We start from the raw sequence: 13,674 nt of genomic DNA on the forward strand, positions 1-13,674 counted from the left end.
GAAACAGAGAGAGACAGAGCATGAGCAGGGGAAAGGCAGAGAGAGAGGGAGACAGAATCTGAAACAGGCTCCAGGCTCTGAGCTGTCAGCCCAGAGCCCGACGCAGGGCTCGAACCCACAGACCGCGAGATCACGACCTGAGCCGAAGTCAGACGCTTAACCAACTGAGCCACCCAGGCGCCCCTAAATTGCACATTTAAAATGAGTTTTGTAGTATGTATTAGCACCTCAACAAACTGTTTAAAAACAAATGTGTCCTTGGAACCATACTATAGTACAGAGCAGTTCAGCTGCTTTATTAGGTTTATTACTTTATAGGGTAAACTAACTTACTGCTAAGAGCTTCAGTTTCCTCCATCATAAAATACAGAAAATACCCTCTGAGTAGAACTATAATTACAAATAATTTTTATCAAGAGTATATCATATACTACACAAATGTTAAATTCCCTTCCTTAATATTTTATAGACATGATCTACCTTATTTGAGTATTTAACTTGAAAGCTGTCACTTTGAAAACTTTGACTCTCCTGGAACTTAGATTTTTAAAAATAACTTTTAAGAGGGGCACCTGAGTGGCTCAGTCGGTTGTGTCCGACTCTGGCTGTTCATGATCTTACAGTTCATGAGTTCGAGCCCCACATCGGGCTTGCTGCTGTCAGGTGAGAGCCCACTTTGGATCCTCTGTCCCCCCCTCTCTGCTTCCCCACTGGCTCTATCACAAAAATAAACATAAAAAAAGAGTTGGGACACTTAACCAACAGAGCAAGCCAGGCACCACAGTGTGTTGGTATTTTAAAGGACACAGTTGACAGATACCATCAAATTTCTGTCCAGAAAAAGTGCAACAATTTAAACTGACCCCAAGAGTGATGAAACAACTCTCCTCTTTACCCTGGTTAATATGACCTTTTATTAAAAACTTAATTTCATCAAATTGATAGGAAAAAATAGATCTTATTGTTATATGCTGATTACTAAGATTTAACACCATTTTAGACATTAAATGACATTGGATTTTCATTTTTTTTTTTTTAATTTTTTTTCAACGTTTATTTATTTTTGGGACAGAGAGAGACAGAGCATGAACGGGCAAGGAGCAGAGAGAGAGGGAGACACAGAATCGGAAACAGGCTCCAGGCTCTGAGCCATCAGCCCAGAGCCCGACGCGGGGCTCGAACTCACGGACCGCGCGATCGTGACCTGGCTGAAGTCGGACGCTTAACCGACTGCGCCACCCAGGCGCCCCGGATTTTCATTTTTAAAAAAGTTACCAATTCTACTTTACCACTGGAAAAAGAGTAGTCTCCCAATAGGTTACTTGATAGGTTAATGAAATATAGTATAAGGGGAAAAAACCTGATATCATAAACAAGCAGCAATTGGAAATACAAAGAAAACCAAAAAAGAACGATAATCCCATCACCCTATTTGGCTTTGCAGTTAATGATATTCATTCAACAAATATCTACTAGAGACTATTTGGATGTTGAGACTATTCCAGGAACTTGAAATAAACATCAGAAAAGAGGAGACAAAAACTGCTCTTCTATTTTTTTTTTAAGATTTTATTTAAAAAACTTTTGAAGATTTTTTTAAAAGTTTATTTTATTTTTAAAGATTTGTTTTTGAGAGTGTGTGTGAGTGGGGGAGGGGCAGAGACAGGGGAAGGACAGATGATCTGAAGCGGGCTCCCTGCTGACAAGAGACTGATGTGGGGCTTGAAACCACAAACCATGAAACCATGACCTGAGCCAAAGTTGGATGCTCAACAGACTGAGCCATCTAGGCACCCCTAAAGTTTATTTATTTTGAGAGAGAGAGCACACACACGCACACAGCGAAGGGGCAGAGAGAGAACTCTAAACAGGCTCCGTGCTGTCAGTGCAGAGCCCAGCGTGGGACTCAAACCCATAAACTGTGAGATCATGACGTGAGCCGAAATTAAGAGTCAGATGCTTAACTAACATAGCCACCCAAGGTCCCCTTTTAAGATTTTATATTTAAAATTTTTTTCAATGTTTATCTCTGAGAGAGAGAGGACGAACGAGTGCTAGAGGGGGAGGGACAGAAAGGGAGGGAGACAGAATCCAAAGCAGCCTCTGTGCTATCCACATAAACCCCAACTTAGGGCTCGAACTCCCAAACTGTGAGATCATGACCTGAGCAGAAGTTGGGATGCTGAACCAACTGAGCCACCCAGCACCCCCTTAAGATTTTACTTTTAAGTAATCTCTACAACCAACATGGGGCTCAAACTCACAACACGCTCCACCAACTAAGCCTGCCAGGCATGCCAACACTGTTTTTTGTATGTATGTATTTGTTTTTTAAATTTTTTTATTTTTTTTGAGAGAGAGAGAGCAAACAATCCAGTGGGGATGGGCAGAGGCAGAGAGGGGGAAAGAGGATGTGAGGTGGGCTCTGTGCTGACAGCATCGAGCCCAATGTGGTGCTCGAACTCACCAACTGTGAGATCATGGCCTGGGCCAAAGTTGGACCCTCAACTAAGACACCCAGGTGCCCCTATATGTATGTATTTTTAAGTAAGCTCCTTGCTCACCTGAAGCCCAATGCAGGGCTTAAACTCACAACCCTAAGATCAAAACGTGAGTTGAGATTGACAGTCAGACACTTAACCAACTAAGCCACCCAGGCAGCCCCTTAACAATTTTATTCTTTTTTTCTTTTTAACGTTTGTTTATTTTTGAGAGAGAGAAAGAGAGAGCGTGCGCGCATGCAGCGGGGGAGGCACAGAGACAGAGGGAGACACAGAATCCAAAGCAGGCTCCAGGCTCTGAGCAGTCAGCCCAGAGCCTGACGCAGGGCTTGAATCCACGAACCGTGAGATCGTGACCTGAGCCAAAATCGGACGCTTAACCGACTGAGCCACCCCAGGTGCCCCAACAATTTTATTCTTAAGTAATCTCTATACCCAATGTGGGTCTCAAACCCACAAGCCTGAGATCAAGGGTTGCATGCTCTACTGAATGAGCCAGCCAGGTGCCAAAAAAACCTCCCTCTTTTCCTTACTAAGAGCTCATATGTATTCAACTAGGAAAAGGACAGTAAGTAAAATAAGTAATTAGTGTTAAGAAAATAGGTTTAAAGTTCTATAAGTAGAACAGAATAAGGAAGGATGAGGAATGTGTACTGGTGGGGAGGACTACATTTTTTTTTAAAGAGGGCTGAGTGCAGAGTAGGCCTTACTGAGAAAGTGATAGCTGAACAAAGACCACAAATGTGAAGGAGTCAGGAAGGCAGATCTCTGGGAAAGAGTGTGCACATAGAAGGAACTGCCAATGCAAAGGTCCTAATATGGGGGCATACACAATGGGTTCAAGAAACAGGATCCATTAGGTGCAATGTGCAAGTAGAAAGAGTGGTAAGAGATGAAATTACAGACTTGATGTGGTAGAGCCTTAGACAGATGTCACTGTAAACACTTTGGCTTTTAACATGGAGTGAAATGGAGACCCACTGAAGGAGTCTGAAAACAAATGAGAAAAAATAAATGAAATGACTTAAATTTTACAAAGGTAATTCTGTCAATTGTGTTGAGAAGAGACTTTATTTTTTTTACTTTTTTTAAATTTTTTTAATGTTTATTTACTTTTGAGAGAGACAGAGAGCAAGCAAGGAAAGGGCAGAGAGAGAGGGAGACACAATCCAAAGCAGGCTCCAGGCTCTGAGCTGTCAGCACAGAGTCTGACATGGGGCTTGAACTCACGAACTATGAGACCATGACCTGGGCCGAAGTTGGACACTCAACTGACTGAACCACCCAGGTGCCCCGAGAAGAGACTTTAAAGGAGAAGTGAGCAGGCCAGGAAACCAGAGAGGAAGATATTTATTTATTTAAATCTTTATTTATTTTGAGAGTGGGTGAGCGAGCAGGGGGTGGGGAGAGGCAGAGAGAGGGAGAGAGAGAATCCCAAGCAGGCTCCGTGCCACCAGCGCAAAGCCTGACTCGGGCTCAATCCCACAACCCATGAGATGATGACCTGAGCTGAAATCAAGAGTTGAAAGCTTAAGCAACTGAGCCAACCAGATGTCCCCAGATAGGAGATTTTTAAAAATAAACTATGCAAGGGGCAGCTAGGTGGCTCAGTCAGTTAAACATCCAACTCTTGATTTTGCCTCAGGTCCTGATCCCAAGGTTCATGAGATAAAGCCCCATGTGGGACTCTGCACTGACAGCATGGAGCCTGCTTGGGATTCTGTCTCTCTCCCTGTCTCTGCCTCTCCCCTGCTTGTGCTCTTGCTCTCTCAAAAAATACAAAACAAACAAAAAACAAACACTTGAAGCATCTGGGTGGCTCAGTCAGTTAAGCGTCTGGTTATGATCTCACAGTTTGTGGGTTTGAGGCCTGCATTGGGCTATGTGCTGACAGCTGTGGTGTGCTTCAGATTCTGTGTCTCCCTCTTTCTGTGCCCCTCCCTTGCTTGCTCTCTCTCTCAAAAATGAATAAACATTAAAAAAATAAAAATAAATAAAAATAAACTAGGCAAGAGAAACATCGCTTGGATTAAGGTTAGATTAGTGGAGCTGGTAAGATATGGTCTGCTTCTGGATTTTTTTTTTTTTTTTAATGTTTATTCACTTTTTGAGAGAGACAGGGTGCGAGCAGAGCAGGGGCAGAGAGAGAGGGAGACACAGAATCTGAAACAGGCTCCAGGCTCTGAGCTGTCAGCACAGAGCCCAACGCGGGGCTCGAACTCACAAACTGCAAGATCATGACCTGAGTTGAAGTCAGATGCTCAACTGACTGAGCCACCCAGGCACCCCTGGATGTTTTTAAGACAGAGAAAATATGACTTCCAGATAGGAAGGAAATGGCATATGACAAAAAAGAGGAGTTTAGGAGGATTCCTAAATTTTAGCTTGAGCAATTTAAAGGATGAAGTTGCCATCAAATTAGTGTAATAAGGCTGAGGGTGGAAGGTTTTTTGTTTTCTTTTTGGTAAAGGGGGAAAGCAGGAGTTCAGTTTTAGATACGTTTATTTTGAAATGTCAGATAACTTAATGGAGATACCAAGTAGGCAGCTGATAGGGAAATATGGGAGAGAGGTCTGAACTAAGACATACCTTTGAGAACAGTCAGTATATAACAGTACTTTATATATAGTATATATATAAACAGTATATAACAGACAGTACTTTAAGCTAGGAGAATGGATGAGAAAACCACCAAGGTAATTATATACTAGAATAAAGAAGACAAATAAGGATTGAGAGCCAGAACATTCTGACACAGACAAAATAATGAGAAAACAGTTTAGTGATTTAATTAAAGCAGTGATAGGACCATACTGGAGAACGGGGCGGGGAGGTGGGGGGAACCAGGACAATAAAAAAGGGCTAAATTGGACAAAGCAGGTTATAGAAGATAAATGAAGCAATATTGCTATTGAGATTATTAGGACAATTAAGACTAGATATTAGGTGGTTAAAGTGGAATATGATGTTATTGTTAATTTTCTTAGGTGGGATTATAGAGTTATGGTTAAGAGAATATCTTTTCTTAGGAAAGTTGAAGAATTCCTACTTTCAAATGGATCAGACACACACAGAAGACAAAATATTCACAAATGAATGAATTGTTGGATATGGAGTGTTTGATGCACTATACTCTCAGCTTCTTTTATGTTCAAATATTTTCATTAACGCAAAGAAAAGTAAAATGCTGTGGTAGCAAGAAAAGGTAGAGGCAAACCAAAAAATACCTTAAATAGTAATAATCCTCAGAAAATATATATTATAAAAAATCTCTATCCTAAAAAAGGATCTTTAGGGGCACCTGGGTGGCTCAGTTGGCTAAGCATCCAACTTCAGCTCAGGTAATGATCTCACAGTTCTTGAGTTTAGCCCGCTTCGGGTAATATATGTGCAGCATTCCCAGGCAGTCCTAAGTGTCCTACAGAAAAACCCTGGGTTGAACATAAAGGGGGTCTGGGTGGTGTTAACAGAAGGGAAGGCAGAGCTGGTGCAACTGGCCATGGAGAAAGCTGACTTGGCTTGTGTAGCACAGAGAAGACAGCTGGTTTATTCCATGACTGCTTGTCCTAAGCAGAAAGTGCCTTTCAGGATCTATTTTTGGAGGTTTATTACATATGTCTGGTTCTTGATTCCAACAGTTTAGTAAGATCTAAATAAAATGCTAGATTCTACTTAAAAAAATTCCTCTCATCTATTAATAATATAAACAGGTTTTTACTAAAAAATATTTTATTGTTTCTAACGAAGAAAAAATACTAAAATTCTAGATTGTGATTACATAAAGTCAACAAACAAAAAATATAGTTCATCCAAAGGACAGATAAAGAAATTTGAACCATACCATCTTCTTCATCCTCAGCTTCTTCTGCTTCCATTGGATCATACTCATCCTGATTATTATCTTCTTCAGTTTCATCATCATCTTTAGAATCATCTTTTCTTTTATCTTCTTTCTATAATTTAAAATGTCTTAAAATTAAACAAGATATCTGACCAAACGTTAAATGACTGAAACCAAAAATCATTAAATTCATTAAATTTACTTGAAAAAGATACTATAAAATCTTAATGCACTTTAAAAGTAAACTACCATTCAAATATATGTAAATAAACCACTATGCTATACACCTTAAATTATAAAAAAGAAATAAACTATCACAAACAAGATCTAGATGTTTATAGAGGCTTAATTCAAAGAATTAAATTTCTAATAATACAGTAAAATCTTTTAGTTTGGCCTTTACATTTCACTATCATGATGAAATTCATCATCACTTTTATACTCTAGAAGACTAAATGAAAACTTCTAAATCAGGTTGGTGGCCATGGAAATAATTACAGACCTTCCTTTCATCTCTATCTTCTTTTTTATCCTTATCATCGCCTGATTTTCTCCGCTTGGGTTTTGGTTCATCAGTTTCATCATCTCTATCTTCTTTTTTATCTTTTCTCTCATCTTTTTTGCTTTTCTTCTCCTTTTCTTTTTTGTCCTCTTTCTCAGGAAGAGATAATAATGATTTGTATATTCTGACACCAAAATCTCTTTGAAGCATTTCATTGAAAAGTTCTGCAAACAATGAAACCTATAAAAAGATACCAAGAGTAACGCAACTTTAATAAAAATACTGAATACATCCAGCACAGTAATTTATCAAATAATGACTTGCCACATCTAACAATTAACATTCACTAATAATAGAGTTGTAATAATTGGTGTCAATGATGTTGAAGATTCTCAAAAGACTCAAAAACTCTTATGAATACTATATAGTGTACTTTTGGCCAAATTTAGAAAAAATAGTAAAACTGTACCACAAAAAATTTTAAAATGAGTAGAAAAAAAGGGTTTCTACTATTTTACACAGCAATTCATCTTCATGATTAACGAATTTTATTCATTTACTCAGCAAGTTTTTCTGAAATGCCTACTATGTAACATGGAGTGTTTTAGGCATTGGTGATATAGCATTAAAGAAAGCAGACAAAAATCTTGACTCTAATGAGCTAATAATCAAGTGGGGAAAAGTAAAAGATAACCAAACCAACATCAAATGTTTAAGCAGGATAAACACAGAGAGAGTAACAAAATGTAATATAGTCAGAGAAGGCCTCTCTGAAAAGTGAGCTGAAGGTGGCAAGGGAATGGGCCATATAAATATCTATAAAAGCATTTCAGAAGAGGGAGACCAATTCAGAATTCTGAGTAGGGAGTATGCATTATTATTATGCAAGTGTCCATGTATACCGACATACTCATGAACCTAAAATTATATAATGAATTTTCTACATAAAGATTTCTAAGGAAGGGGCATCTGGCTGACTCAGTCGGTAGAGCACACACAACTCTTGATCTCGGGCTTGTGAATTTGAGCCCTCCACCAGGTGCAGAGATTACTTAAAAATATTAAAGAAAGAAAAATTCTAAGGCTAATTGTTTCTAATAGATTGAAAGGGTCCAGGACTTGAAATGGTTGACCACAGCTCTAAAATATGTATTCTTGGGGGGCGCCTGGGGGGCTCAGTGGGTTGAGTGTCTGACTTTGGCTCAGGTCAAGATCTTGAGCTCCATGCGTACAAGCTCCAAACTGGGCTTGCTGCTGTCAGAGCAGAGCCCACTTCAGATCCTCTGTTCCCCTCTCTCTGCCCCTCCCCTGCTTGCCCTCTCCCACTCTCAAAAATAAATAAACTGAAAAAAAAAAAAAAAATAAATAAATAAAATAAAATACATAATCTTGGGGTGGCTGGGTGGCTCAATACGTTAAACACCTGACTCTTGATCTTGGCTCAGGCCATGATGTCATAATTCATGAAATCAAGCCCCACATGCGGCTCTGCAATGACATTGCAGAGTCTGCTTGGGATTCTCTCTCCTCTCTCACAAAATAAATAGACTTAAACACATACATACATAATCTTATATAATGTGTTCAGTATATTTGACTATTTTTCTGATCATAAAGGATAATATAATGTATTAAAATTGATCTTATAGTCTATTTTCTTTAATTCATACCCAGTCTTTACACATTTTAAGAAAACAGAAATCTATTATCTGTAAAATGACCACTAAGATGTTGAAAACTCGACTTTCTCTTAACCATTAGTGTAAATAAATAAGAAAAATAGCAAGAGGCATATCTTTTCCTAAGTCTTCTCTTTTCTATTACCTAGAGATAAAAAGTAGTAATTTAAAGGCGTTAAATAAGAAGCCCAGACCAGTAACTAGAAGAATAGAATTAATTTTTTAAAGTTTATTTATTTATTTACGTAATCTCTACACCCAATGTGGGGCTCGAACCCACAGCCCTGAGATCAAGAGTTACATGCTCTTCCGAATGAGCCAGTCAGGCACTACCTAGAAGAGCAGAATTGAAACTGAAAGATATAAGCCTAGAATTAATATTAAATCAAAGATTTATAATTTTATGATAAATGCTTTTTCTTATAGAATTTTTAAAGATTTTATTACCATTTAAAAAAATTTTTTTAATGTTTATTCATTTTTGAGAGAGACAAAGCATTAATGGGGGAGGGGCAGAGAGAGAGGGAAACACAGAATCCAAAACAGGCTCTAGGCTCTCTGAACTGTCAGCACAGAGCCTGACATGGGGCTTGATCTGACGAACCATGAGATCATGACCTGAGCTGAAGTCGAATGCCCAACCGACTGAGCCACCCAGGCACCCCATTATTAGCATTTTTTTAAGTAACCTCTATACCCAACACGGGGCTCAAACTTACAACCCTGAGATCAAGAGTACCATGCTCCATCAAATAAGCCAGCTAGGTTGTCCCTCTTATAGAATATTTTTTAAAAATTCATGTACCAAAATGACATCTGCATTCTAAACAGATTAAAAGGAAATTAACCCAGAAGATATGTTAGGTGAGGAGGAAACAAAGAAAGGATCATTTTACTAATGAAGGGCTATTTCACAAATTGCTTTGTTTCCAATAGAATAGCATTAGTTTGAGATCCATGGACACCATCAGTCAGATTTACATTATATATTGTATAAACAATATACAATACCAAAGACTAACTTTTTCATTTACTTATTCAAATTACTACTAAGAGTTATATTACTATCAAGAGTTATATTTATGGCAACTAGTAATAAAAATAAAATCATATAGCCATAATATTTAAAAACATTTAAAAACACTATAATATTTAAAAACAGTATTTAAAAACACTAAAAATTATAAATATTTTACTATTTGTAACCTGTCTTATATCACGACCAGTAAGCGTGGACTTCGTGTTTTATAATTGCCTCAGTAATTCTCTGTGTTTGTAAATGTCTCTAGTCTTAAGTAATTCATTTTCATCTTGTGGACAAGGATATCTTAGGTCAATTAAGTATGACTGACTTTTCCAATATAATTTATAAAATAAAACAAAAACAAAAAGACCAATGTGAAATGTGTTAAGATACAATAATTGAATACAATTATAATTTTTCACAGGCTATTAAGAAATTAACATTTTTAAATATTTTACATTGTTTTACTTAAAGAATGAAGCTATCACTTCTTTAGGGATAAAAATCTTCAATTACTTTGAAAAATAAATATGTTGTAAATCTGCAGTACAATAATGGTAAAAAAGAAATAGATTCATATTGAAAAATAAATATCAATTATTTTTTATCTTATACCTCAATTACAAGCAAAATTTTAAATCCTATTAAATGAGATTTTAATTATAGAGTAAATAAAGCATTACTTCATTCTAAAGGAAGCAATTAGACATAATGTATCATGTGTCCCCTGTAAGTCTGATAAAAGAACACACCACTACTTACGAAGTAGTTTTTTAAAAAAATAATTAAATCAGAATCTGATTAAAACTTCAGATCTATCTATCAATTCACAAGAAATACAGAGGCCACAGGAACATTTAAACAATCCTACAGGAATGCAATCAACAAAAAGGAGTCATTTAGAAAAATCAGCTGCTGTCTCCACCCCCACCAAAGAATAAAATTGCAAGGAAAAAACAAAAACCCAAAAACATAATCCATGAAAAAGGCCATCAAAGAAATTTAAGAGATATATTAACCAATCAAAACGTATGTACCTTATTTAGATCCCAATTCAAACTTAAAACATTACCTCGAATGAATGTTCCTTATTATCCTCTAATCTGTAGTCCAAAAGTACACTCAAGGACATAATGCTACAGTCAAACTTGCCACTTTTTGCAGCCCAGTTTGGATGTACTATGATGGCTGGTTCATCCGGCAAAATGTATCTTCTTTCCCGACGCTGGCGTTCCATTTCTTCTTGACGTTTTCTTTCTTCTTCCTACATATTTGAAATTTTAAGTGCTGGTTATATCTCCACATACTATATATATATATATATATATATATATATATATATATATACACACACATATATATACATATATATATACACACATATATATACATATATATATACACACATATATATATATTAAACGCACATCATGGAAAGAAAAAGGGCAAAATTCCCATGACTCCTTATGGTGATTATGCCAAACACAGGGCTGGAAGAAAGTTCAAATTTACTAAAGACAGCAGTTTTTATGGCTCCTACTTTTCTTTCTTTTCAGTTTCTCAGCATAAGAAATTGTCTTCTAAGGGGGCTGGGGGGACACCTTTATTAACATTATATAAATCAGGGTATTTGGAAAATAGTGATGGTAGCATAGCTTCTGGATCTTCTTGAATCCCCACATTAAAAAAGAATAATCTATATACCAAAACCAACATCCAAGTACACTCACAACAAAACAAGGTGAAATGGTATCCCCATAAACCCCAGTATACAAGTGGGTAGAAAAAAGTCACAAGAGCCAAAAGACCTATATGTTACTGGCATTTGTATAGAGAGAAAGCAAAAGGAAACAATGGAGTTGTATGATGGATCTAAGAACAGGAAAACTAGGGAGGAGGAGTTAAGATAGAAGAGTAGGGAGACCCTGAGGCTTGTCTTGTACCTTGAACACAGCTAGATAAATAATAAATAATTGTGAACACCCAAGAAATCTGAGGAGAGAGCAACAATGCACAACTAGACATGAAAAAAACACCATGTCATGAAAGTTCAGCTGAGGATCTAAATCCTCAGAACCAAGGGAAACCCCAAGATGGAGATGTCCTTGCCAAATACCAAAAGAAGGAACGTAGGAGAGCCAGCCCACAAGACGAGCCAGATGATGGGCACACATCTTTGACACTGGCCTCATCTAACGCATAGGAGCACATGTGGGACCTTGGTAGGATCTCCCACGTTTGGTTTCAAATCCCTGACCTCTGTTTTTCTACTTAAAAAAAACATAAAAAACAAAAACAAAAACACCACATTAGGATATATACTTATTTTCCCACTGACTTTGTTTTCTAAGTGAAATTTAAAATTAAAGTCAATAAAATGTGTGGCTTTCCTCATCCTCCATTAATGATTAAAACTGTCCATTTAAAAACTACACAAAGACAACGTAGTCCTAAATAGCAATCCAGCTTTAATTGTAGGGCACTGAATCACCTTGCAAACAAATTACAGTCACTATGATTTAACAATAGATACTGTACTGGGTATTGCTGGGATTTTTTTGGCAAACCTGTAACAAACCAGAGAATAAAATTTAACTCTTAATCATCATGTAGAAAAACACAATAAAGAAACCTAAAATATCTTAAAACAAACAAGAAAACCACAAAAGAGTCAATAGGTATTCACTGGAAAGTGAGCAGGTCAATTTCATAAAAGCAGCTGAAACTAGGCAACATTTTACTCCCAACGATAGTGAGTACAAGGAGCCGGTGTTTAGCCAGTGATCTAAAAGTGCCTAGAACATTCTAGGTCTATGAACTTGCAAGGCTGATTTACCACGGCATCTTTACAGCATAGGGCCTTACACTGAGGAGCTTATTTCTGGAAGTAGAATCATTAGAATAGGGAGCAGGATAGCAACAGAGACATGGGAGGAGAAGGTCCTGATAAACAGTGATAGAAGGGCAACAGAGATTGAAATCTCAGAAAGCAAGCCATCATATATTTTGAGAAAATAAGAAAATAACACAATATAGAGCTCAATGAAATTTAAAAAAGCTATCTCGGAGTACCTGGGTGGCTCAGTTGGTTAAGAATCTAACTTTGGCTCAGGTCATGATATCATGGTTCATAAGTTCGAGCCCTGTATTGCTTCAGATTCTCCATCTCCCCCTCTCTCTGCCCCTCCCCCCCTTATACATGTGTGTTTTCGCACTTTCTCAAATATAAACATTAAAAAAAAAAAAGAAGCTGTCTTAAGCAATCTCTTCTAATAAAATGTTAGGCAAACTAAATTCACCTAAAAATGAGCAACAGAAAGTATTGAGGTCAAGTCCTATACAAAGTTACTATTTAAAAAAAAAGAGAACTATATCCCTACAGACAATGAAAGTGGGCCAGAAAAACAGTCATAGATAAAAATCTTAACTTACTATTTTAAAGTGTGCTAAAAGAGATTGAGAAAATCTCACAAACTATGAAAGAACAACATAAAGAATTTTAAAAGTAAAAATAAGGTGAAAGGGGTGCCCAGGTGGCTCAGTCAGTTAAGTGTCCGACTTCAGCTCAGATCGTATCTCCCAGTTCTTGAGTTTGAGCCCTGCGTCAGGCTCTGTGCTGACAGCTCGGAGTCTAGAGCCTGCTTCTGATTCTGTGTCTCCCTCTCTCTCTACCCCTCCCCTGCTCACCGTCTGTCCCTCTCTGTCCCTCAAAATATATAAACATTAAAAAGATTAAAAAAATTTTTTTTAAGTAAAAATAAGGTGATAAAATACAGGAAATAATTTCAAAGAAAAAAATCGATTCAGAAATTTAAAATAAACTAGAAGGAATACAAAAGCAAATAAACTCAAGAGCCACTGCCTTAAGCAAACAGAAGAAATTGGGAAAAAATTTTAAAACAAGAAATGAAGAAGAAAAGGATCCAAGCAAGAGATAGACGCTGAAAAGGCAAAAATACTGAATATGAGATAACAGGATTCTTATAAGAAAACAATAGGGAATAGACCAAATACAAAACAACTATTACTTAAGAAAATGTGACTGTTGATGACAATTTTATTCCCAAGAGCCAAGAGATAAAAACAACAAGTGTCCACCAGAGATGAATGAATAAACAAAATACAAT

General features: G+C 37.1%; 1 protein-coding gene across 4 annotated transcripts in view; it reads right to left on the reverse strand.

Annotated features, from left to right (window-relative positions):
- CCAR1 (cell division cycle and apoptosis regulator 1) overlaps window positions 1-13,674 on the reverse strand; it is a 65,111-nt gene that overhangs the window by 7,377 nt on the left and 44,060 nt on the right. For all 4 annotated transcript variants that reach the window (XM_030334144.2, XM_030334146.2, XM_030334145.2 and 1 more), the window contains 3 exons: window positions 10,620-10,811; window positions 6,845-7,084; window positions 6,343-6,454 (listed from right to left, as the gene is read on the reverse strand). In XM_030334144.2, the coding sequence (XP_030190004.1) occupies window positions 6,343-6,454; window positions 6,845-7,084; window positions 10,620-10,811 (544 nt within the window). The remainder of the gene's footprint in view (window positions 1-6,342; window positions 6,455-6,844; window positions 7,085-10,619; window positions 10,812-13,674) is intronic.

The sequence above is a fragment of the Lynx canadensis genome, chromosome D2, assembly GCF_007474595.2.
Source record: "Lynx canadensis isolate LIC74 chromosome D2, mLynCan4.pri.v2, whole genome shotgun sequence".
NCBI classification, from domain to species: domain Eukaryota; kingdom Metazoa; phylum Chordata; class Mammalia; order Carnivora; family Felidae; genus Lynx; species Lynx canadensis.